The sequence below is a fragment of the Jaculus jaculus genome, chromosome 2 (assembly GCF_020740685.1).
Source record: "Jaculus jaculus isolate mJacJac1 chromosome 2, mJacJac1.mat.Y.cur, whole genome shotgun sequence".
Lineage (NCBI taxonomy): Eukaryota > Metazoa > Chordata > Mammalia > Rodentia > Dipodidae > Jaculus > Jaculus jaculus.
The window spans coordinates 121,521,081-121,545,577 of record NC_059103.1 but is presented as its reverse complement, the minus strand read 5'-3'; the positions used below and the strand labels follow the sequence as shown (position 1 = coordinate 121,545,577).

Genomic DNA, 24,497 nt, shown 5'->3' with positions numbered 1-24,497 from the left:
TCCCTCTATATCTTCTCCCAAAGATTAAAATCTGTTGTTTTGCAGGAGTGCTGACCCATAGCATCCTGAGAGATGCAATTATTCTGCATTAGCTGTTAGCATACACTCACTTCTACCTCCTCAGTCTCTCTCTAGTCAAAATCCTACTTTCCCCTATTTTATTCTCTGTTGCTCCTACAGCTCCACTTATTCACGAACTCCTCCTTTACTTTATCCATATCAGCCCAACACTAACTCGTTGTTCTGCAACACTTTCTTCTTTTTTTCTCTTCACCAACCCACAATAACTAATATATTAGTGCAGTGATCATTTTACAATAGACTGTCACTATTTCTTTTGTAGTGTGTCTATCCCAAGGTAGTGACTGTTGTTATAGGCAGTACTCGACTGGGGAGGAAGCCTGGTGCTCAAGCCTAAAGGAAGAAGATGACACTTCAACCCTACTACAAAACAGTTCCTCCTGAATATAGCAAGTACCTCTATAGTGAAACAAGAAAACCTAAATTTAAAAATACCAAAAAACCTCAGTGAATGATTTAACAAATGATGTGAAGGTCCCAGCACAAAAAAAAAAAAAATCAAGAAAATGTTTCCTCCCAAACCTACCAATCCCAGGGTGGTGGCCCGTGGTGAGAAAGCTTAGATGAGATATTAGACAACGAGTACTAAAAATGATGATAAATATATGCAAGGAAGAGCACAAATAACCAACTGAATGAAAAGTCAGTGGAAGAGATAAAAATAGAATTTTTTTTTTTTTTTTTAGATATGGTTTCACTCTAGTCCAGGCTGACCTGGTATTCACAATGTAGTCTCATGGTGGCCTTGAACTCAACAGTGATCCTCCTACCTCTGTCTCCCAAGTGCTAGGATCAAAAGCATGCACCACCCTGCCCAGCAAAAATGGAATTCTTTAAAGACATAGAAATATTGAAGAAAAAGCATATTGAAATGGTGATGGAAATGAAAGCTGCAGTAAATGAAATTAAAAGTTCAGTGGAAAGCCTTACCAGTAGTATGGATCACAGGGAGAATAGAATTATTAGAGCTTAGGTAGGGTAGAGAAATTGGTTTGATTATTCAAAAATAATAAATTTACAAAAATTTGTGAACAAGGCATGCAGTATCTTAGGGGCATCATGAAAAGACCAAATTTATAAATTGTGGGCATGAAAGGAGAATAATACTGTGCTAAAGGTGTAGAAAATATTTTCAGTGTAATTATAACAGAAAATTCCCCAAATCTAGATAAAGAGATACCTGCCCATCCAGGTACAAGAGGCATACAGGACAACAAATAGGACCTGAAAAGAAATTCTCTACATCACATCATAGTTAGAATACTAAATTTATCAAAAAGAAACAAACAAACAAAAAGGTAGAATATTGAGAGCTATGAGAGAAAAATTCCAGGTCATATACTAAAGCAGTCCCATCAGAATAACAGCTGACTTTGTCAGAAACTTTAAAATCAGAAGGGTTTGGAATGATGTGATGTATTTCAAGCCCTGAAAGACCACAATTACCAACTCAGACTACTATACCTAGCAAAACTTTGAGCCATTGATGGAGAAGGAAAAACTTTCTGTGGTACAAGTCGGCTGAAGAAATTTTTGACCACCAGGCCAGCTCTACAAAGAATACTTGGAGGAATACTTCAGAGGGAAGAGAAGGCTAACTGCCTCTAGGGAGCTGCTGGAAAAATGATGATGCTAGGATAGTTGTTAAGTAATTAGAGACTTAAAAAATACCACACACTAAAAAGATGACAGGAATCAATTCACACTTTTCAGTAATAACCCTGAATATTAATGGCCTTAATTCCTCCATCAAAAAACACATGGTAGCAGATTGAATTAGTAAACAGGTGTATCTCTTTACTTTGTCCAAGAATCCTACTTGACCACCAAAGACAAATACCTTAGGGTGGCAGGATGACAAAAAGATAGCCCAAGCAAATGGAACCAGGAAATAGATGTTTCCATTCTAATATCTGACAATACGTCTTTAAATTTAATTAGAAGAGATAAGGATATATCATTCTGATAAAGGGAACAATCCACCAACAGGACCTTCTAGTTTTCATAGTATACACATCAAGCACAACTGCATCAAATTTCATATAACAAATGCTAGTAGACATAAACAAAGAGATTAAGTCCCACACAATCATAGTAGGTGATATGAGTATCCCATTCTCACCAGTAGGAAGGTCATCTTGTCCAAAAATAGAGTAACAGCTGGATTTAAGTGACATCATAGGCACACACAGAACATTCTGTCCAAACACTACAGAATGCATATTCTAAGTAGCCCATAGAATTTTCTTTAAAGTAAGAGTACATGTTAGGACACTTGTGGTTTGGATGTGGAATGGCCCCATAGACACATGTGTTTGAATGTTTGATCTCTAGTTAGTGGCTCTCTTTGAGAGGTTTGTTGAGGAGAAGCTTTGCTGGAGGAAGCATATCACTGCGGAGCTGTTGGGAGACCTTGTGTTATATTGTCTAGCCCTGCTTGGCACTCATATGACTTTTTCTTTTCCTTGCTGTTTGAAGATGAAAGTGTCACTGTCTATTATTGCCATGGAAACCTACCCTCTGGAATTGTATGCTGAATTAAAACTGTTTCCTTCCATAAGTTGCAGGTCAGGGTTTGTTGTTGTTGTTGTTGTTGTTGTTCCCAGCATCATGAAAATAACTGATACAAAGTATGCCAACAAATAGAGGAAAATTGAAATAACCCACATTATTTCTGCCCATAATGGAGTAAAGCCAGAAATCAATGTCAAGATAAATTAAAGGGGAAAAGAAACTCCTATGGAGATTTAACAGTACAGTTTTTAAATTTTTAAAAACCTTGAAAAGATTTTATTACTATATATTTATTTGAGAGAGAGAAAGGGGTGGGGGGGGTCCCATGCCAGGGCCTCTAGCCCACTGCAAACAAACTCCAGGCACAAGCACCTTGTGCATCTGGCTCATGTGGGTCCTGGGGAATCAAACCTGGGTCCTTTGGCTTTGTAGGCAAGCGCCTTAAGTACTAAGCCATCTCTCCAGCCCAACAATACAGTTTCAAATGACTGATGGGCCACTGAAAAAAATAAAGAATATTAAAAAAATCCTAAAACTGAATATATGGAAACACAACAAACAAAAATCTATGGGGTACAATGAAAAGCAGTCCTGATAGGGAAGTTCATAACTCTTTTTAAAAATTTTTTTTTGTTTATTTTTATTTATTTATTTGAGAGCGACAGAGAGAGAAAGAGGCAAATAGAGAGAAACTGAGAGAATGGGCGCGCCAAGGCTTCCAGCCACTGCAAATGAACTCCAGACGCGTCCGCCCCCTTGTGCATCTGGTTAACATGGGTCCTGGGGAATTGAGCCTCGAACCGGGGTCCTTAGGCTTCATAGACAAGCGCTTAACCACTAAGCCATCTCTCCAGCTCGTGGAGTTCATAACTCTTAAGTGCCTATGGTAAAAACAAAAATCAAAGAGGGACTAGAGAGATGGATCAGTGGTTAAGGCACTTGCTGGCAAAACCTGACTGCCCAGGTTCAATTCCCCAGTATTCATGCAAAGCCAGATACACTAAGTAGCACATGTGTCGAGTTCATTTGCAGTGGCAGGAAGTCTGGGCATGCCCATACTCACTGTGTGCTGCTTTTTCTCAAGTAAATATATCTTAAAAAATTAGGGAGCTATCAAGGAAATAACTTGATAAATGATAAGTCTTAAGACCTTGGAAAAAACAACAGCAAACTAAACCCCACAGAGTATATTGGAAGAAGTAATTAAGATCAGGGCAGATAATAATGAAATTAAGGTGAAAAAATAATATAAGGTATAAATGAAATAGGGGATTTGGTTCTTTGAAAAAATAAGATGGACAAACCATTAGCCAATCTGCCCAAAAGAAAAAAAAAAAAATTATAAGTAATAATGGAAAGAGAGACATTACAAAGGAGAACAAAATTTAGAATATCATAAAGTCCCACTTTAAAATGTATATTCCACTAAATTGGGTAATCTAAAAGAAATGGGTGAATTTCTAGATGCACGTGACCTATCAAAATTAAACCAAGATGAAGTCAGTAATTTAAACTGATGAATAATACACATGAAGATTGAGGCAAAAGCCCAGCATGGTGGCTCACGCCTTTAATCCCAGACTCAGGAGGCAGAGGTAGCTGGATCACCATGAATACCCTGAGACTACAAAGTGAATTCCAGGTCAGCCTGGGTGAGTGCAAGACCCTACCTCAAAAAAACAGGAAAAAAAAAAATGTGTCTGTCTCCATGTCTCCAATTATTACATGAAATATGATGGCAACAAATACATCCAAACTCCTATACACCAGTGTTTTGTAGAACCAAAGCCAGATGAAGATACAACACAAAATTGTAGGGCAATCTCAAGAACTGATTCAAGGAACATCACAAGCAGGTATATACCACCGTCAAGTGGGCTTCATCCCACAGATACAGGGGTGGTTCACTTACAAAAATCAACAATTGTAATTCACATAAATGGACACAAAAACAGAAGTGACAATCATTTTAGTAGATGGAAAAAGGCCTTTGACAAAATCCAATTCTGACCTCTCCCAAGTGCTGAGATTACAGGCATATGCACTTTTTCTAGCTTATTTTTTCACTTTTTGAGGCAGAGTCTCTAAATTGCCCACATTGGTCTTTATTAGTAGCCTAAGTAGATTTTGAACTTGTGATTCTCCTGTCTTAGTATCCAGAGTAGCTGGTATTACAGGAATGTATTACCAGGTTCTGGTATGATTTATTTTTCTAGTTCCTTCAGGGTACTGCTTAATCTGTTGTTTCTGTGTTTGAGAGTGCAGGAATATACGTGCCTCATCCCTCAGACAGGGTCACAGGAAAACTTCTGGGTCTGTAGTTGCCTTCCACCTTGGTCTCATTTTAAACTACATTCCTGAACTTCCAGGAAATTCTGATCTCTATCTCCCTTGTTACAGTAGGTGCACTGGGATTATAGAACCTTCTAACAGTTTCTGGCTTTTTACCTGGGGTCTCGGGGACTGAACTCAGTTACTCAGAGTTGTATATTAAGTATTTTATCCATTGAGTTATCTCTCCCCAGCCCAGTTTTCTGTTTTGATGCTGACGTTTATTGCTGTAAACTTCTACATTTGATATATCCTATAGGTTTTGGTATGCTGCATTTCCATCTTCACTTATGTTACATAAAAAGTTATTTTAGAGAGAGAGAGAGAGAATGGGCACACCAGGGCCTCTAGCCACTGCAAACAAACTCCAGATGTATGTGCTCCCTTGTACACCTAGCTTACGTGGGTCCTAGGGAATCAAACCTGGGTTCTTTGGCTTTGTCAGCAAATATCTTAACTGCTGAACCCATCTCTCCAGCCCTGGTTACCTTTTCAAATTAAAAAAAGAAACTATTTTACACATGTGTGTGCGGGTGCACACATGCCATGTCATGCATGTGGAGGTTAGTGATCCAACTTTTGGGTTGGTCCTCGCCTTTCTGCTTTCTCTCCAGATCACATCCTGGCCTTGTTCTTCACTTTGTTAGCTGTGAGCTTCTCGAAAATTCTCTTTTCTGCCCATCTCTCCTATACCATTCTGGGGTTACTGAAGCCCACTACAACTTTTGGCTTTTTATGTGGGCCCTAGAGACCAAACATGGGTACTCGGGTTTTGGTGGCAAGCACTTCATCTACTGAACCCTCTCCCCAGCTCGTTATATTAATATACTTGAAACATTTCCCTTTTAGTTCTTCTTTGTACCTAGATTGTTCAGATTTTTAAGTACTTATGAATTTTAGCAAACTTTTCTCTTGTCACTGGTTTTTTGCTTTCATTCTATTATGGTCAGAAAAGGTACTTGATAGGTTTTCTGATCCTCCAGTCTCCACCTTCCAAGTGCTAGAATTAAAGGCATATGTCACCATGCCAGGCTGTTTGCTGTCTTTTGGTTGCAATTTTCTGGAGTATCTTTTCCAGGCCTTCATTCTCAGTCTATGTGTGTCCTTAAGGCTAACTTGAATTTCTCCATTAGAGAAGGGTAACATCCACTTTGCAATCTCATTGCTGGTCAGCTTCCTGAGTGCTAGCATTACAGGTGTGTGTCAGCATGCTGGCCATACTTTCTCATTTTATTTACATTATACATCATTACTTTGTACACTAAATGTGTGAGCTAGTTTGCATGAAATAAACATGCATCTTAGTAGGTTCGACAGGAGTCCATCCTTATCTTTGGGAGTTAATTTCAGGTTGCCAGATGATGCTTGAACCATAATACTGAACCTTTGATCACATGTCTAGAGCCAAAATGTGAAGTTTAGAATACTCCAAGATAGGAAGCTTTTTTAGGTCCATAGAATGTCACAGACTATTCCACACCTGACCTTAATGTATAAAATTACTTTTAGGCTATGTGTTGATGGTGTATATGAAACAAATGAACTTCATTTTTAAACGTGGGCCCCATGTCCCTAAGATCTTTCATTATGTGTACATGAAAATACTCAAAATCTTAAAAAAGTGAGGTTGTAGTGCTTCCTGGTTACTGGCATTTGAATAAGAATACATTGTTTTCCCCCCATATACATACCTACAGTGAACTTCAATTTGTAATTAAGGTGTTATTAAGAGATTAACAATCCTAATAATAAATTAGGGCCATTATAGCACTATACTGCAGAGTTGTGTGAATAGTCTTTTTTTTCTCCAAATATTCTGTATTCACCTTTATGATGATGTGAAATGATGTCTTTATGAGATAAAGGGAGGTGAGTGATGTAGGTCTTGTCATGTAGCCTTAGAATAACATGCTAGAGTTATTCCAATACACCTATTGCTGTGCCACAACAGTTGATGCCATTCCCTAGATGGTTACTAGTGTTGATGAGTAGGTAGTGTATCCATGATGTGCTGGTCAGAAAGGCATTGTTCACATTCTGCATGGAGTAGAACCTGATGGCATGAGATGTCATCATTCTGTTTGGGAAAGGCCTGCAGTTTAAAACCTAAGAATTGTTTATTTTTAGAATTCCCCATTTGATACTTTGAGACCATAGTTGATGGTGGGTAACTGAAGCCATGGGGAATGAAGCCACAAGTAAAGGAAGACTAGTATTTCTCTTAATTCTGGGAAGCATGTCCTCACTGCTTCCTTCCTAGGCAGCCTTGCAACCTTTTGCTCAGATTTAATGATCAGTCTCTCCCCCTGGACCATTGGGAAAGAAGTCTGGTGTAGCAACTTTCACACTCTTGCACCACCACTTGTTTTGTGATGCTTTTCCCAGCTGCCTAAGTACCTGGAGTCAGGCCTTTGCTGTAGATGTAAAACAATCTTTCAGTATAGAAGTTGCTTCATACACAATGCTAAGGTTGAAATGCAATTGTCCCTTCATTGTTGAAATCTCTGACTGGCCCTTTGTTGCTTATAATAGATGCTTTTAAATTAGGAGTGGATTCTTGGGTCTTGTGATGCTTGGGAATCTTACAAAGTTGTTGCAGGTTTTTTGTCCTGTTTCTCTGTAGGGAGAAGGACCATAAATAAGTCTGGTGAGCCTCTAGGAAGAGTTCATGCATGAAAAGAAAGAAAAACCACAGGCCTACACTGAAAGGCTGTTATGACTAGAAAATGCCCAACTGTGGTAATTTCTCAAAAGCATTATTTGCCTTTGAGATTCAGTGCTAGGTCTTTCCCTAGCCTATAGATTCCTCCCTCTGTGTATTCTTTTAAAGAAGCTGACTTCCATTCTTGGAATCCAGATCCCACTTTGGCTCCTCTGAAGTGTAGCACCCCAGCTTTTTACATGTGACTTCTCATGTAAAAGTGGGTGTGCTGGTAGCTCTTCTTCCTCCTGGACTTACTGTGATTTTGCATGAGATAGCATGTTTAAAAGGGTGTCTGTCTGTTAACTCCCCTTGCCTCTTTTTCACTAAAAAAAATGTAAAAATGTAAACATCTCTTCATTAAGCATTACATGGTACAAAGTCTTGTTCCTGTGACACAGGGTATTAGAAAGCCTTGGTACTTTGTTCATTATTTTTTTGGGGGTGGGTTGAAGACAGGAAGTTGAGCCATCCAACTTTTGTACAAGTGAGTTTGAATAAATGATACCTGAATAACACATAAGTTCACAGTGTTTTCTTCTCTGGAAAGTTATCTAAGAGATTGTAGGAGAGAACAAAGGGACACAAGAAAAGATGACTTGTCCCTCCTGTGAATGATTTGCTTTAGTGACTCTAGAGCACCTTGGTAGAAGGGGTGAGGGGATCTGAGGATACCCAAGGCCAGAATCCATTTCTTCTTTAAAGTCAGGAATACGGGCCTGAGGAGATGAATCAGTGGTTAGAGTGTGAGGGCCAGAGCTGGGTTTGCCAGTATACATATAAACCTGAGCAGGTGTGGTGCTCACCTGAAATCCCAGAGACTGGGGAGCAGAGGCAGGGGCTGACTAGCTAATCTAGCCCAATAGACAAGCTCTGGGTTCTAGTGAGAGTAAACAAAGAGGAGACGATAGGGAGGAAGACAACCAGTGTCAACCTCTGGCCTTGCGCACATGAAATGAAAAGATGAGGGGTTCAGCCTTGTTGGAGTTGGCTGTTTTAATTCTTGCTTTTGGCCAAAGGATTTTCATTTCTCTCTTTCTTTCTTTCTTGACTTGTTAATTCAGAAGTTATATGAATTTACTTTAGTATTAAATTGTGTTTACAGTATTACACACTGCAATTCTTTTTCAAGATCCACTTAGGTTCCATTCAAAAGTGCTGATGATTCTAGCTTTTAAATAAATTTATTCATAATTTTTATTTATTTATTTGTAAGCAGAGGGGAGAGGAAGAGAGAATGGGCCCACCAGGGCCTCTTTGTACTGCAAATGAACTCCAAATGCATGCACTATTTTGTGCATCTGGCTTTATGCAAATTGAACCTGGGCGATCAGGCTTTGCAGGCAAGCACCTTTAACTGAATCATTTCTCTAGTCCCAAGAAATTTATTGTGTGTGTGTATGTGTGTGTCAGCATTTCGACTATTAAAATTGTTGATAAGGTTTAAAGTCGCTTTATTTATTACAATAAAGTTTACCAGACATGTCAGTGTATATGTATGCACAAAAACCATTGAGTCTGACTTTGAGACAGAGTCTTTCTATGTAGCCCAGGCTGACCTTGAGTTCATGATCTTCCTGCCTCTGCTTCTTGAGAGCTGGAATTACAGGAATGTTAGGTTACCATGGTTTACTTTTTTCCCCCCCAAATTCAATGTTTAGGAAATGTATTATTCTCTGTTAAACATTTTAAATGTATGTAATTTGTTTTAGAATTGCTAGCTTAAATTAAGTTCAGGAAAGTTAAACCAAGAACTATTAAAGTAAGATAACTGTACTATAAATGTATGTATCTTCATGATCAAGAGCATGGCTTTTCAGTTAAAAGACTTGGGACTTGGAGTGTCATTCTCCAATCCAGTTCTGTCCAGTGTGGCAGCCACCTGCAACATGTAGCTTTTAAGCACATAAATGTGGCTAAGCTAACGAACTGATTTTTAAATTGCATGTAATTGTAATTAATTGATATGTAGGTAGTTAGATCTTAGTGACCACCACATAAGACTGGCAGTGGCTGTGTGTACTAGTTAACTTAGGTTTTTGTGAGTTCCAGTTTTTGTATTGTATATGTGAGGTCAGATGTAATCTACCTTTTATGGTTGTTATAAGAACAAATAAAATAGTGTGTTTAATTCATTTTCCATGGTAACTGGAACAGAATGTATTTTTGAAAAATAGTAGCTAATTATAATGGATACTTAATAAAGTAAAAATGCTTTCCTCTTGAATATTAATTTAAATTTGTTTATTTTCTTCCAGGTTTAATTTATTTTTGGAAATCAAGTGCAGTATTAAAAAGAGAACAAACCATACTACATTATTGGAAGCCATTTCTACTAATTTTATGACATTTAAAAATTTATGATTTGATTTGAATACTATCATGGGAGGCGCTGTGAGTGCTGGGGAAGATAATGATGACTTAATTGATAACCTTAAAGAAGCTCAGTATATCCGCACTGAAAGAGTAGAGCAAGCCTTCAGAGCGATTGATCGTGGAGATTACTATCTGGAAGGCTACAGAGACAATGCTTACAAAGACTTAGCCTGGAAGCATGGAAACATACACTTGTCAGCACCTTGCATTTATTCTGAAGTTATGGAAGCATTGAAACTTCAACCAGGATTATCTTTTCTTAACCTGGGAAGTGGAACCGGATATTTAAGTACAATGGTGGGCTTAATTTTAGGTAATTGCATTTTTGTAAAATACTATTTATAAAGTGAACTGAGTTTGTATTGCTTTTCATGATTTACAGGATTTGTAAATTTGTGTACAGTATATCTGAATAGATGTATTCAAAGGACTTACCTTCCTTACTTAAATGTGGAGGTAGAGGCAGTAGGATCTGAAGTCCAAGGTCATCCTTATCTAAATAATGAGCTTGAGGCTATCCTATAAGATGCATGAGAACCTGTCTCAAAATAATTGAGCAACTAGTAGGCCTGAAGTTCAGGAGTATTATTTAATCTATTTCAAGTAAACTGTTCTGTATACTGACATAAAAGGTGGAGTTTTAACATTTTCCCACTTTTTTGAGTCAAGCCCAACAGACTGCCTTTAGTTTAAATGTGTGTGTGTGTGTGAGAGAGAGAGAGAGAGAGAGCGAGCACGCGAGTGCGCAAACGCCAGCATTGGCACACCAGGGCCTCTAGCCACTGCAAACACCAGAAGTGTGTATCCCCTTGTGTGCATGTACAACCTTGCATGCTTGTGTCACTGCATCTGGCTTTTGTGGGACCTGGAGAGTTGAACATGAGTCCTTAGGCTTCATAGGCAAGTACTTGAACTGCTAAGCCATCTCTCCAGCCGTCATTTTCCATTTAAAATGGACAGAGAATTATGCCAGGGTTTTTGTTGGTTTATTTTTAATTTTTCCAAATTTTTACTAACAATAATAAACAATATCCCATGGTAATACCCTCCGTCCCCTCACTTTCCCCTTTGAAACTCCATTCTCCATCATATCCCCTGCCCTTTTCAATCAGTCTCTTATTTTGATGTCATGATCTTTTCCTCCTCTTATGATGGTCTTGTGTAGGTAGTGTCAGGCACTGTGAGGTCATGGATATCCAGGCCATTTTGTGTCTGGAGGGAGGACGTTGTAAGGAGTCCTACCCTTCTTTTGGCTCTTAACATTCTTTCTGCCACCTCTTCCGTATTAGACCCTGAGTCTTGGAAGGTGTGATAGAGATAATGTAGTGCTGAGCACTGCAGTCACTTCTTTCCAGCATGTTGATTTATTTTTTATTTGTTGTTGGAGACAGGAGTGTGGGGTCTGCATTAGTCGGACAAAGCAAGAGCTTGGAGGGAGATATATTTTAGCATTCTTATTTGTCTGCTTTGACAGGCATTGTTCCTGGAACATTGATCTAAAGGGGCCAGGAGTTCTCCCTTTGGAAGAGCATTTACAGCAAGTGGTAGTGTTTAAGCATCTAAACATGTAGTAGCTCATTTAGTATTCTTTTTTTTTTTTTTTTTTTTTTTTGAGGTAGGGTCTCACTCTGGTCCAGGCTGACCTGGAATTAACTCTGTAGTCTCAGGGTGGCCTTGAACTCACGGCGATCCTCCTACCTCTGCCTCCCAAGTGCTGGGATTAAAGGCGTGTGCCACCATGCCCGGCTCATTTAGCATTCTTAATAATCCTTTGAGGTATATGCTTTATACATCCTATTATATTTGTGTGGAAGTGGAAGCACAGAGAGGTTAAGTAACTAACACAACTAGCAAGTAATACTTGGAAATGTATGTGTAGAGGAAAATCTGTTGTAAGACCTGCTGGCTGGAAATGAGCAGCCACGAAGTCACTAATCCATTTAGTCCACCACCATGTTAATGGTGGCTGTTGTGGGGGAGCATTAAGGCTTGTGACAAACTCTTCCTGCCCTTGTGTTAAGGAGACAGAAAATCAACAGCTCTCTTCTAGTGTATTAGATGCTGTAGTTGAGGTATAGCTCAAGTTACAGGGATATGATTGATGTTAAGTCGATTCTAAAGTAATGAGGAATCAGTGAAGGTTTTAGAATAGACATTTCCTCTGGTAGGGTGATAATACTCAATGTGAACAATTAGGTGCTATCGTATTTTGTCATTTTGAGGCATTTTCATGCCCATAATCCCTTTTTCTTATAAACATGGCTTTCTCTTTATGTCTTGTTAATGGGGAAAAAAAAGTGTCATTCTACAACTGGATTAGTTCCTGATACATAATTATTTTAAAGTGGAATTAAATTATTAACATTTGTGAAAAAAAAACTTAGAATTTTACATTTAAATTGCATGGTTTGCCCCATTCTCAGAACTTATCTTATTCTGTTTAGTAGTCTTATTAAGAAGAATCTTTTTTTTGTTTTGTTTTGTTTTGTTTTGTTTTGTTTTGTTTTGTTTTGTTTTGTTTTGTTTTGTTTTGTTTTGTTTTGTTTTGTTTTTCGAGGTAGGGTCTCACTCTGGTCCAGGCTGACCTGGAATTAACTCTGTCATCTCAGGGTGGCCTTGAACTCATGGCAATCCTCCTACCTCTGCCTCCTGAGTGCTGGGATTAAAGGCATGCGTCACCACGCCCAGCAAGAAGAGAATCTTTTAAAGTTGAGACAGTCTGCCTGCTTTTTCTGTTCTACCACTCTGTCAGCTCCTGCTGAGGGAGTCACTGTACCAAAGGGAGAGGGGATACATGTTATCTTAGCAAACCTTCCTAGCAAAAGCCTGTCTTCTTAGAGCTGTCACCTACAGATTACAGTCCAGTAGCCACATACTTTTAGGCAGACCTCAAACTATTTTATATTGGTGGTTGTCTTTTTTTTTTTTTTTTAATTTGAGAGCGACAGAGAGAGAAAGAGGCCGATAGATAGACAGAGAATGGGCACGCCAGGGCCTCTAGCCACTGCAAAGGAACTCCAGACGCGTGCGTCCCTTGTTCATCTGGCTAACGTGGGTCCTGGGGAATCAAGCCTCTAACCGGGGTCCTTAGGATTGACAGGCAAGCACTTAACTGCTAAGCCATCTCTCCAGCCCATTGTCTTTTTTTTTAAGTGCATGTATGTGTGTACATTTGGAAGCCATTTCTACTCAATCTTCTAGGAAATCTTTAGGTATCATCCTTAAGTGTGATGTCTACCTTTTTTCAAGATAAAGTCTCTCATTGGCATGGAGCTCACCAGTTGGCTAGACTTGACAGCCAGCCAGCTATAGCAGTCTTCTTTTCTCTGTCTTCTTCAGCACTGGAATTACAGTTGCATGTCACCACACCTGGCATTTTGCATGGGGTACTGGGATCCAACTCGGGTCTTCATGCTGGCAAGGGTAGCACTTGTCAATTGCCCCTTTGATTGATTGTCTTAGTCCATCACCAGAGCCCAGCGGAGAGGAGATGTAGAATTTGTGTAAATGATCCATAGTGCTGCACTGGGTATCTTGCCTCTGGAGCTATAGTTTATGTATATGACTTGACACCTAGATATGATCCCAGTATTTGTTTAATGTGTCCTTCCATAATTTAAGACTGTGATACAATTAATTGTTCTTCTTTGATTAGAACTGTTCATTTGGCCAGGCATGGTGGTGCACACCTTTAATCATAGCACTTGGGAGGCAGAGGTAAGAGGATTGCTGTTTGTTCAAGGCCAGCCTGAGATTACATATTGAATTCCAGGTCAGCCTGGGCTAGAGTGTAACCCTACCTCAAAGTAAAATAAATAAATAAATAAATAAATAAATAAATAAATAAATAAAATAAAGAACTGTTATTTTTTTCTTCTTCTTAGGGTAAATTCTCTTCCTAGCCTAGGCTGACCTGGAATTCACTATAATCTCAGAGTGGCCTAGAACTCATGGTGATCCGCCTACTAAGGCCTCCTGAATACTGGGATTAAAGGCATATGCTACCATGTCCAGCTCTAGAAAACATTTAAAAAATTTTTTTTGTTACTTATTTATTTATTTGAGAGCGACAGAGAGAGAAAGAGGCAGATAGAGAGAGAATGGGCACACCAAGGCCTCCAGCCACTGCAAACAAACTCCAGACACATGGACCCCCTTGTGCATTTGGCTAACATGGGTCTTGGGGAATTGAGCCTTGAACTGGAGTCCTTAGGCTTCACAGGCAAGCGCTTAACCACTAAGCCTTCTCTCCAGCCCACGAAAACATTTTTTTTTAATTTTTAAATTTTTATTAACATTTTCCATAACTATAAATAATATCCCATGGTAATTCCCTCCCTCCCCCCTGACACTTTCCCCTTTGAAATTCCATTGTACATCATATTACCTCCCCATCTCAATCATTGTACTTACATATATACAATATCAACCTATTAAATACCCTCCTCCCTTCCTTTCTCTTCCCTTTATGTCTCCTTTTTAACTTACTGGCATCTGCTAACAAGTATTTTCCTTCTCATGCAGAAGCCCAATAATCTGTAGCTAGGATCCACATATGAGAGAGAACATGTGGCGCTTGGCTTTCTGGACATGGGTTACCTCACTTAATATAATACTTTCCAGGTCTATCCATTTTTCTGCAACTTTCATAACTTCATTTTTCTTTACTGCTGAGTAGAACTCCATTGTATAAATGTGCCACATCTTCATTATCCACTCATCAGTTGAGGGACATCTAGGCTTGTTCCATTTCCCAGCTATTATAAATTGAGCAGCAATAAACATGGTTGAGCACGTACTTCTAAGGAAATGAGATGAGTCCTTCGGATATATGCCTAGGAGTGCTATAGCTGGGTCATATGGTAGATCAATCTTTAGCTGTCTTAGGAACCTCCACACTGTTTTCTACAATGGCTGGACCAGATTGCATTCCCACCAGCGGTGTAGAAGGGTTCCTGTTTTTCCACATCCCCGCCAACATTTATGATCATTTGTTTTCATGATGGTGGCCAATCTGACAGGAGTGAGATGGAATCTCAATGTAGTTTTAATCTGCATTTCCCTGATGACTAGTGACGTGGAACATTTTTTTAGATGCTTATATGCCATTCGTATTTCTTTCTTTGAGAATGCTCTATTTAGCACCATAGCCCATTTTTTGATTGGCTTGTTTGATTCCTTATTATTTAACTTTTTGAGTTCTTTGTATATCCTAGATATTAATCCCCTATGAGAAACATAGCTGGCGAAGATTTTTTCCCATTCTGTAGGTTGCCTCTTTGCTTTTTTCACTGTGTCCTTTGCAGTGCAAAATCTTTGTAATTTCATGAGGTCCCAGTGATTAATCTGTGGTTTTATTGCCTGAGCAATTAAGGTTGTTTTCAGAAAGTCTTTGCCAAGACCAGTATGTTGAAGGGTTTCCCTACTTTTTCCTCTAGCAGTTTCAGAGTTTCAAGTCTGATGTTAAGGTCTTTAATCCCTTTGGACTTAATTCTTGTGCATGGCGAGAGAGAAGAATCTTATTTTCATCCCTCTGCAGATATATATCCAGTTTTCGCAACACCATTTGCTGAAGAGGCTGTCTTTTCTCCAATGAGTATTTTTATCGAATATCAGGTGGCTATAGCTACTTGGGCTTACATCTGGGTCCTCTATTCTGTTCCACTGATCTACATGTCTGTTTTTGTGCCAGTACCACGCTGTTTTTGTTACCATGGCTCTGTTGTATAGGTTAAAATCAGGTATGGTGATACCACCAGCCTTATTTTTGTTGCTCAGTATTATTTTAGATATTCGAGGTTTTTTGTGATTCCAAATGAATTTTTGGATTGTTTTTTCTATTTCCATGAAGAATGCCTTTGTAATTTTGAAAGGAATTGCATTAAATGTGTATATTGCTTTAGGTAAGATTGCCATTTTCACAATATTGGTTCTTCCCATCCAGGAACAAGGTATGTTTCTCCACTTTCTAGTGTCTTCTGCAATTTCTTGCTTGAGTGTTTTAAAGTTCTCATTGTAGAGATTCTTTACTTCCTTGGTTAGGTTTATTCCAAGGTACCATATTTTTTTTTTTTTTTGATGCAATTGTGAATGGGAGTGATTCTCTGATTTCATCCTCTGTGTGTTTGTTGTTAGCATATATGAAGGCTACTGATTTCTGTGTATTTATTTTGTATCCTGCTACATGGCTGTAGGTTTTGATCAGCTCTTTAGGGTCCTTTATGTATAGACTCATGTCATCTGCAAATAATGATAACTTGATTGATCCCTTCCTTTCCAATTTGTATCCCTTTTATGTGTGTCTCTTGCCTTATTGCTATGGCTAAGACTTCCAAAACTATATTAAATAAAAGTGGGGACAGTGGACACCCTTGTCTTGTTCCTGATTTTAGTGGAAAAGCTTCCAGTTTTTCCCCAGTTAGTAATATGTTGGCTGTAGGCTTGTCATAAATAGCCTTTATTTTATTGAGATATGTTCCTTCTGTTCCCAGTCTCTGTAGGACTTTTATCATGAAGGGATGTTGGATTTTGTCAAATGCTTTCTCTGCGTCTAATGAGATGATCATGTGATTTTTGTCCTTCAATCCATTTATATAATGTATTACATTTATAGATTTGTGTATGTTGAACCATCCCTGCATCTCTCGGATAAAGCCTACTTGGTCAGGGTGAATGATCTTTTTGATATACTCTTGTATTCTGTTTGCCAATATTTTGTTCAGAATTTTTGCATCTATGTTCATGAGGGAGATTGGTCTGTAATTTTCTTTTTTTGTTCTATCTTTGCTTGGTTTTGGTATCAGGGTGCTGCTGGCCTCATAGAAGGAGTTTGGTAGAATTCTTTCTATTCTATTTCCTGGAAAAGCTTAAGAAGCAATGGTGTTAGCTCTTCCTTAAAGGTCTGGTAAAATTCAGCAGTGAATCCATCTGGGCTTGGGCTGTTTTTAGTTGGGAGATTATTGATAACTGTTCGGATTTCCAGGTTATTATAGGTCTATTTAAGTGATTAATCTCATTTTGATTTAATTAAGGTAGGTCATATAAATCAAGAAAATCATCCATTTCTTTCAGATTTTCATACTTTGTGGAGTATATGCTTTTATAGTATGTCCCTATGATTTTTTGAATTTCTCTGGAATCTGTTGTGATGTTACCTTGTTCATCTCTGATTTTATTAATTTGTGTCTCTTCTCTCTTTCTTTTGGTCACATTTGCTAAGGGTTTATCAATCTTGTTTATCCTTTCAAAGAACCAACTCTTCGTTTCATTAATTCTTTGGACTGTTTTTTTTTTTGTGTGTGTGTGTGTTTGCATTTCATTAATTTCTGCACTAATCTTTATTATTTCTTCCTGTCTACTGATTTTTGGTTTTCCTTGTTCTTCTCTTTCCAAGGCTTTAAGGTGAAGCATTAGGTCATTTACTTGCGACCTTTCTAATTTCTTAATATAGGCACTTAAGGCTATAAATTTACCTCTTAGAACTGCCTTCATTGTGTCCCAGAGATTTTGATATGTTGTGTTCTCATTATCATTTGACTCTATGAATGTTTTGATTTCCTTCTTGATTTCTTCATTGACCCATTCATCATTTGGTAGTGTATTGTTTAGTTTCCATGATTTTGTGTATGCCCTATAGCCTTTCTTGCTACTGATTTGTAGTTTTAATTCCATTGTGGTCAGATAGAATGCAAGGAATTTTTTCAATTTTCCTGAATTTGTTAAGATTTGCTTTGTGTCCTAATATATGGTCTATTTTAGAGAATGTTCCATGTGCTACTGAAAAGAATGTATATTCTGCAGCCTTTGGATGAAATGTTCTGTATATATCTGTTAGGTCCATTCCTTCTATGACCTCATTTAGTCCAGATGCCTCTCTGTTTATTTTTTCCCGGGATGACCTGTCAATTGATGAGAGTGGGGTGTTAAAGTCACCTACCACCACTGTGTTTGGCGTTATCTGTGACCTTAGTTCTAATAGTGTTTATTTGATGAATTTGGGAGCCCCCATGTTAGGTGCATATATGTTTAGGATTGTAATGTCCTCCTGTTGGAGTGTGCCCTTAATCAATATGAAGTGACCTTCCTTATTTGTCTTGACTAATGTTGGACTAAAGTCTACCTTGTCATATATTAGGAAAGCAACCCCTGCTTGTTTTGTAGGCCCATTTGCTTGAAACACTGTCTTCCAACCTTTCACCCTAAGATAATGTCTATCTTTTGTAGAAAGCTGAGTTTCTTGGAGACAACAAATTGTAGGATCCTGCTTTTTTTTTTTTTGTTTTTTTTTGTTTTTTTTTGTTTTTTGAGGTAGGGTCTCACTCTGGCCCAGACTGACCTGGAATTCACTATGGAGTCTCAGGGTGGCCTTGAACTCATGGCGATCCTCCTACCTCTGCCTCCCGAGTGCTGGGATTAAAGGTGTGCGCCACCACGCCCGGCGGATCCTGCTTTATAACCCAGTCTACAAACCTATGTCTTTTCGTTGGGGCATTGAGGCCGTTGATATTAAGAGATATTATTGAACGGTGTGTATTTATGTTTGCCTTTTTTTTTTTTTTTTTTTGTGGTTCTGGTTCTACCTGTGTGCGCTTGTGTTAACTAGTATTTGAGTATTGCTTGTTTTTTCTAGGTTCCTTATATGTGTGCTTTTCCTTTTCTTAATCATGGAGGCTTCTATGAAGTATTTTCTGTAGAGCTGGTTTTGTCTTCAAATACTCCTTTAACCTGCTTTTGTCATGGAATGTCCTTATTTCTCAGTCTATTTGAATGGATAACTTTGCAGGATAAAGTAACCTTGGTTGACAGTTGTTATCTTTCAGAACTTGGAATATATCATTCCAAGCCCTTCTGGCTTTTAAAGTTTGTGTTGAATAATTTTTGTAATCCTGATGGGCTTGCTTTTGTAGGTAACTTGATTTTTCTCTCTAACTGCTTTCAATATTTTTTCTTTGGTATGTGTGTTTGGAAGTTTGATTATAATATGGCGAGGAGAGGTTCTTTCCAGGTTTTGTCTGGCTGGGGTTCTAAAGGCTTCCTGTATCTGCATTGGCACCTCCTTCCCAATTTGGGGGAAATTTTCTTCTATGATTTTGTTGAAGACGTCTACTATGCCTTTGGAGTGGAATTCTTCTCCTTTTTCTAAGCCCTGAATTCTTATATTATATCTTTGATAGTGTCTCGTATATCTTGAAATTCCCACTTATACTTTTCTATAAGTTTGTCTTTCTCTTTGTTGGACTGTATTAGATCTGCCACCTGGTCTTCTAGCTTACATATTCTGTCCTCTCCCTCATCCATCCTACTGGTGAGATTTTCTACAGAGTTTTTTAATTCATTAACTGTGTTCTTCATTGCTAGTAATTCTGACTGGTTTTTCTTTATTATTTCTATTTCCTTGTTTATGTCTTGTATTGCCTTCTTTATTTCATTAAATTGGTGTCCTGTATCCTCTTTGATTCTTTTGATTTGTTCTTTGACCTCTTTGAACATACTTACAATCATTCTTTTGAACTCTTTCTCAGGTATTTCCTCTAACTCGTTCTCACTGGAGGACATTTCTGATGCATTAATAATTTTAGGTGGATTTATATCATCTTCCTTTTTAGTGTTTCTTGTGTTACAATGTATATATTTTTGCATGTTAGGTTAAGTTAAAGCTTGGATTTTTTAGCTAGCTGGGTATTCTTAGCTGTAGCAATTGATTTGATGTTATATATTTTCAGGGTAGGAGCTTAAGGTGTTAGGTGTGGCTCCTAAGACTCTCAGAGTCTACAAAGGTGTTCCTAGGGGTTGAGGTTCCCTGCTATGGGAGTATTCAAGCAGGCTGAGTGGAATAAAATATAGGTAGATTCTAAAATTTAACTAAACACTGTACACATTCAATCAAAAACAGCCCCAAGTATGTATGCAAGAGTAGTTATTATAACGACCAGATCCTCTATCAACAAAGAGGTTAAGATTTCTGGTCTGTTGAGGGATCCAAGTCAGCTTGTGACAAGTGAGACCCTTCCCTGGTGCAATCCCAGTTACCTTGGGTGATTGTGGTCTCAGTCAAGTTGCTGCCTGGGTCGTCGGGCTGCTGTTCTGATTTCTGGAGCTGGGCCCTGGCTTTTCCTGCGGGGCAAACTGAGCCTGGCAAATGTGGCCCTGCAGATCAGCACTGCTGCTGCTAAAGCTGCCACTGCTGGGTCTATAGCCGCTGCTGCTGAAGCTGTACTGCTGGGCCCACCGCTGCTGCTGCTGCTACTGTAGCTGCCACTGCTGGTTCCACCACTGCTACTGAAGCTGCTGCTGTTGGGTCCACTGCCGCTGCCGCCACTGAAGCTGCTGCTGTGGGATCTGCCGCTCCTGCTGCTCCTGGGTCTGCTGCTGCTGGGGCCACTGTTACCAGTGCCCGAGCTGCTGATGTTGCTGCCAAACTCTGCTCCTGCTTGGGTCCCACTGTCAGCCCAAGTTGGCGTGGGCGGGTCCCGGGACCGCTGCTCTGTTCGCTGGAGCTGGGCTCAGGCGGTGGGGGTGGGGAGGGAGCCACAGCTGCTCTGGTTCTCTCGCTGTTCCACGTGTTCTTCTACCTTGTGGTCTGCTCCTCCGTTGTTCACCATAGCTCTCCCTTCACATTTCCTGAGTTGCGGAGAGCGCTGGTGTGAGGGGAAGCTCCCACACCTGGCTTTTCCTGTGGCTCGAGCCGAGCCTGGTGGCTTTCTGGTGCGCCACCACCGCCACTGAGGTTGGCGGAGCTGCCGGGGCCATTTTTGCCAGCCTGTGCGGGCTCTGAATGTTCTGGATCTCTTCTACTTCTCTGCTGCCGCTTCAGTTTCCTATACACCTCCCTTTTTAGTAAAAGTGTGTACTTTGCTGAGATTTTTTGATCTTTTTTTCCCCCGTAGGCTGCTTTGGCGTTGTGCCTATGCCGCCATCTTAACCGGAAGTCCAAAAACATTTTTTAATGTTTGATTTATTTAGTTATTTATTTGCAAGGAGAGAGAGAAGACAGAGAGAATGGGCTCGCCAGGGCCTCCAGCCAGTGCAAATGCACTCCAGATGCATAGTGGGGAATTGAACCTGGGTTGTTAGGGTTTGCAGGCCAAGAAAACATTTTTAAAAGGAAGAAAGAACAATCTGTAAAATAATGGCTATAGCTGGGTTTTAATCCACTAAGCTTTAGTGGAAGCCTAATCCAACCCCTCCTACTTTGGTTTGTATTTCAGGTGTTAAGGAGAGGGAAGGGGACACTGTAAAGAATCATGTTGAACTAGGATGTTGAGATTTTTTAGTCTAGAATTTCTATGTATAGTGAGTTAAGATTTGCCTGTGCTGCTTCACAGTGACCAGATTCATTGAAGCCCTTTTCTTAGCTATTTTTCTGTCCCATTCCCAAGATGAGGTTGGCAAGTTCTCACCATAGGCAGTGGCTCCTATCTGAGGTAATAAGTTCTGGAGGGATCCAGGCTGATGCTAGAGGGAGAACAGGGCATTTCTAGTTGTTAATACAGTTAAGGAAGATGCCACTTGAGGAATTCCCACTTCATTTAAAAAAACAAATGTAGAGGATGGGCTGTCAAAACCAGAGAAGTTGGGTTTTCTTTATGAAGTTTCAGTTATCCATTAATTTAATTTTGCCTCAGATATGAAGAGTAGACTACTCAGAATCCTAAAATGTCTCCTTAGGGCCTGGGAAGATGGCTTACCAATTAAAAGTGCTTGTTTGTTAGCTGGGCGTGGTGTTGCACGTCTTTAATCCCAGCACTTGGGAGGCAGAGGTAGGAGGATTGCCATGAGTTTGAGGTCACAATGAGACTACATAGTGAATTCCAGATCAGCCTGAGCTAGAGTGAGACCCTACCTCAGGGGGAAAAAAAAGTGCTTACTTGCAAAGCCTGCATCCAGGTCCATTTCCCGAACCACCCTTGTAAACCCAGATAGCATTTGTTTGCAGTGGAAAAATCCTGCTTCATGCACGTGTACATGCTTGCACATACACATATACACATAGAATAGATTAATTTAAAAAATAAGAAAAGCTGAGCATGGAGGTGCATGCCTTTAATCCCAGCACTTGGGAGGCAGAGGTAGGAGGCTTGCCATGAGTTTGAGGTTACCCTGAGACTACATAATGAATTCCAGGTCAGCCTGGGCTAGAGTGAGACCCTACCTCAAAAAAGAAAATTAAGAAAATGTCTCATTGGAACATCATCTTTGGTTTTCAACTAAAGATAGCCTGTTCTGCTCATTTTTCTTTTCTTTCGTTTCTCTCTCTCTTTTTTTTTTTTTTTTTTTTTTTTTGAGGTAGGGGCTCATTCTAGCTGAGGTTGATGTGGAAGGCATTATGTACTCTCCGGGTGGCCTTGAACTCATGGTGATCCACTTACCTGTACCTTCCGAGTGCTGGGATTAAAGGCGTGAGCCACCATGCCTGGCTTCATTTTTCTTCACATACCTTCTCACAATGCTTTTCTCAAAGAAAATCTCAGTCCTGTCTGTTCAGTTGAAAATGTAGTCGAACCAAAAAAGAGCAGGCTGGAGAGAGTGAGCTCAGTGCTTAAAATAAAGGTGCTTGCTTGCAAAGCCTGATGGCCTAGGCTCAGTTCTCAAATAATCTATGTACAGCCAGGTATTACAAAGTGACACATACATCTGGAGTTTGGCTGCAGTGGTAGGAGGCCCTGGTGTGCCATGTGCTCACTCATGTGCATTCTCTCAAATAATAATTGAAACTATAGCAGAGTACAATAACAAAAACTATAGTTCCTTATAAAACTAGGAATGTATAGATTCCTCCAATTTAGTGACTTCCTTAATCTCTTGCTTAGTTCTTTAGTTGGTAGGAGTGCCCCATAGTTACTCGTAGTAGTTTGGTTGCCACTTTACTAGTACTACAGCATTTACTCCCAAAGGCAGAACAGGTAATAAGCAGGAATCTTACTGCCAGCTTGCTTAGGTACCTTCAACTGCTGAGTTGTTCACAAGGGTCAATTAGTTAAGCTATCTGTTCTTGCCCTGTTTCTCTCTTGTCATGAGGCGTTATGTGAATCTCAGCTAGCCAGTGTTGTCTTTGACCTCAGGTATTAGCACTTCCCTTTCCACTCTCGCCCCTGTGATTTATTTACCCTAAAGATTCCCCATTCTAAGTATACAAGCAATCCACTGATCTTCAGTAAAATTACAGACTTGTGCAAACACCACTGTAATCTATTTGAAAATATATAACTGTTAAGTTAAAAAGTATCTACTGCTTGTTCCTGTGTTGGCCATCACAGCATCCAGTTATATGCTGTCACTGTGTTTGTTGTCTTTTTCTGTACTCATAAGTGGAGTCATACAGTGTTCGGTTCTTTTACATCTGGGTTCTTTCACTTACCTGTATTTTAAGGTTTACCGTGCTGTAGTATATTTATGTGCTTCATTCTCTTGTGACCGAATAGTGTTCTTTTAAATGGATTCACCACATTTGTTTATTCATTCATCAGTTGATGGATATGTAAGCTACCATTTTTGGTTTTGGGGAATGATGCTAATGAACATTCATGTACCAATCTTTGTGTGGACATGTGTATTTTGTTTTTTGTTTTTTTTCTCTTGGTTGGATACTTAGAATTGAAATTTCTGGGCTGCTAAGTTGGTAGGAATTTTTCCTCCCTATTTTTGTTTTATTTATTTATTTGAGTGCGATGGACAGAGAGAGAGAAAGGGCATGCCAGGGCCTCCAGCCACTGCAAACAAACTCCACATGCATGTGCCCTCTTGTGCATCTGGCTAACGTGGGTCCTAGGGAAATCAAGCCTTGAACTGGGGTCCTTAGGCTTCACAGACAAGTACTTAACAGCTAAGCCATTTCTCCAGCCCTTTTCCTCCCTTTTTGTTTTGTGAGGTGAGGTCTCACTCTAGCTCAAGCTGACCTGGAAAACTCTGTAGCTACAGGCTGGCCTCAAACTCACAGTATCTCCTACCTCAGGCTCCCTCAGAGCTGGGATTAAAGGCAGCACCACTACACCTAATTTGGATATATATAAATTTGTACTTACCCTTTAAAGACATTAAGAGATTTTCCCAAAGTCTCCCACCATCTCTGTATGAGTTTTCTCACATCTTCACTGTGGATTCAGATGTTCCTCATAAATTTAGGTGTTCTGAATGCTAGGTTCCCAGCTGATGGAGATTTGGGAATTAACACTTCCCTGGAGATGGTGTCTTGTTGGGGGGTGGACTTAAGGTGTTATAGCCAATTTCCCCTTGCCAGTGTTTGGCACACTTTCCTGTTGCTGTTGTCCACCTTATGTTGGCAAGGGGGTGATGTTCACTCTCTGCTCATGCCATCGCTTTCCCTGCCATTATGAAGCTTCCTCTAAAGTCTGTAAGCCAAAATAAACCCTTTTTTCCCAAAAGCTGCTCTTGGTTGGATGGTTTCTTCCAGCAATGCAAACCTGTCTGCAACACTCACTGACCTGCTATGTCTGCTAAGAATTGTGTGTAGTCACACCTGCTGTGCTTGTGATCA

General features: G+C 39.6%; 1 protein-coding gene across 1 annotated transcript in view; it reads left to right on the top strand.

The window, feature by feature from the left end:
• Positions 1–24,497, top strand: part of Pcmtd1 (protein-L-isoaspartate (D-aspartate) O-methyltransferase domain containing 1) — a 96,984-nt gene that overhangs the window by 22,343 nt on the left and 50,144 nt on the right. Inside the window, exon 2 of the mRNA XM_045144215.1 lies at positions 9,886–10,316. Within this exon, the coding sequence (XP_045000150.1) occupies positions 10,010–10,316 (307 nt within the window). The 5' untranslated portion in view covers positions 9,886–10,009. The remainder of the gene's footprint in view (positions 1–9,885; positions 10,317–24,497) is intronic.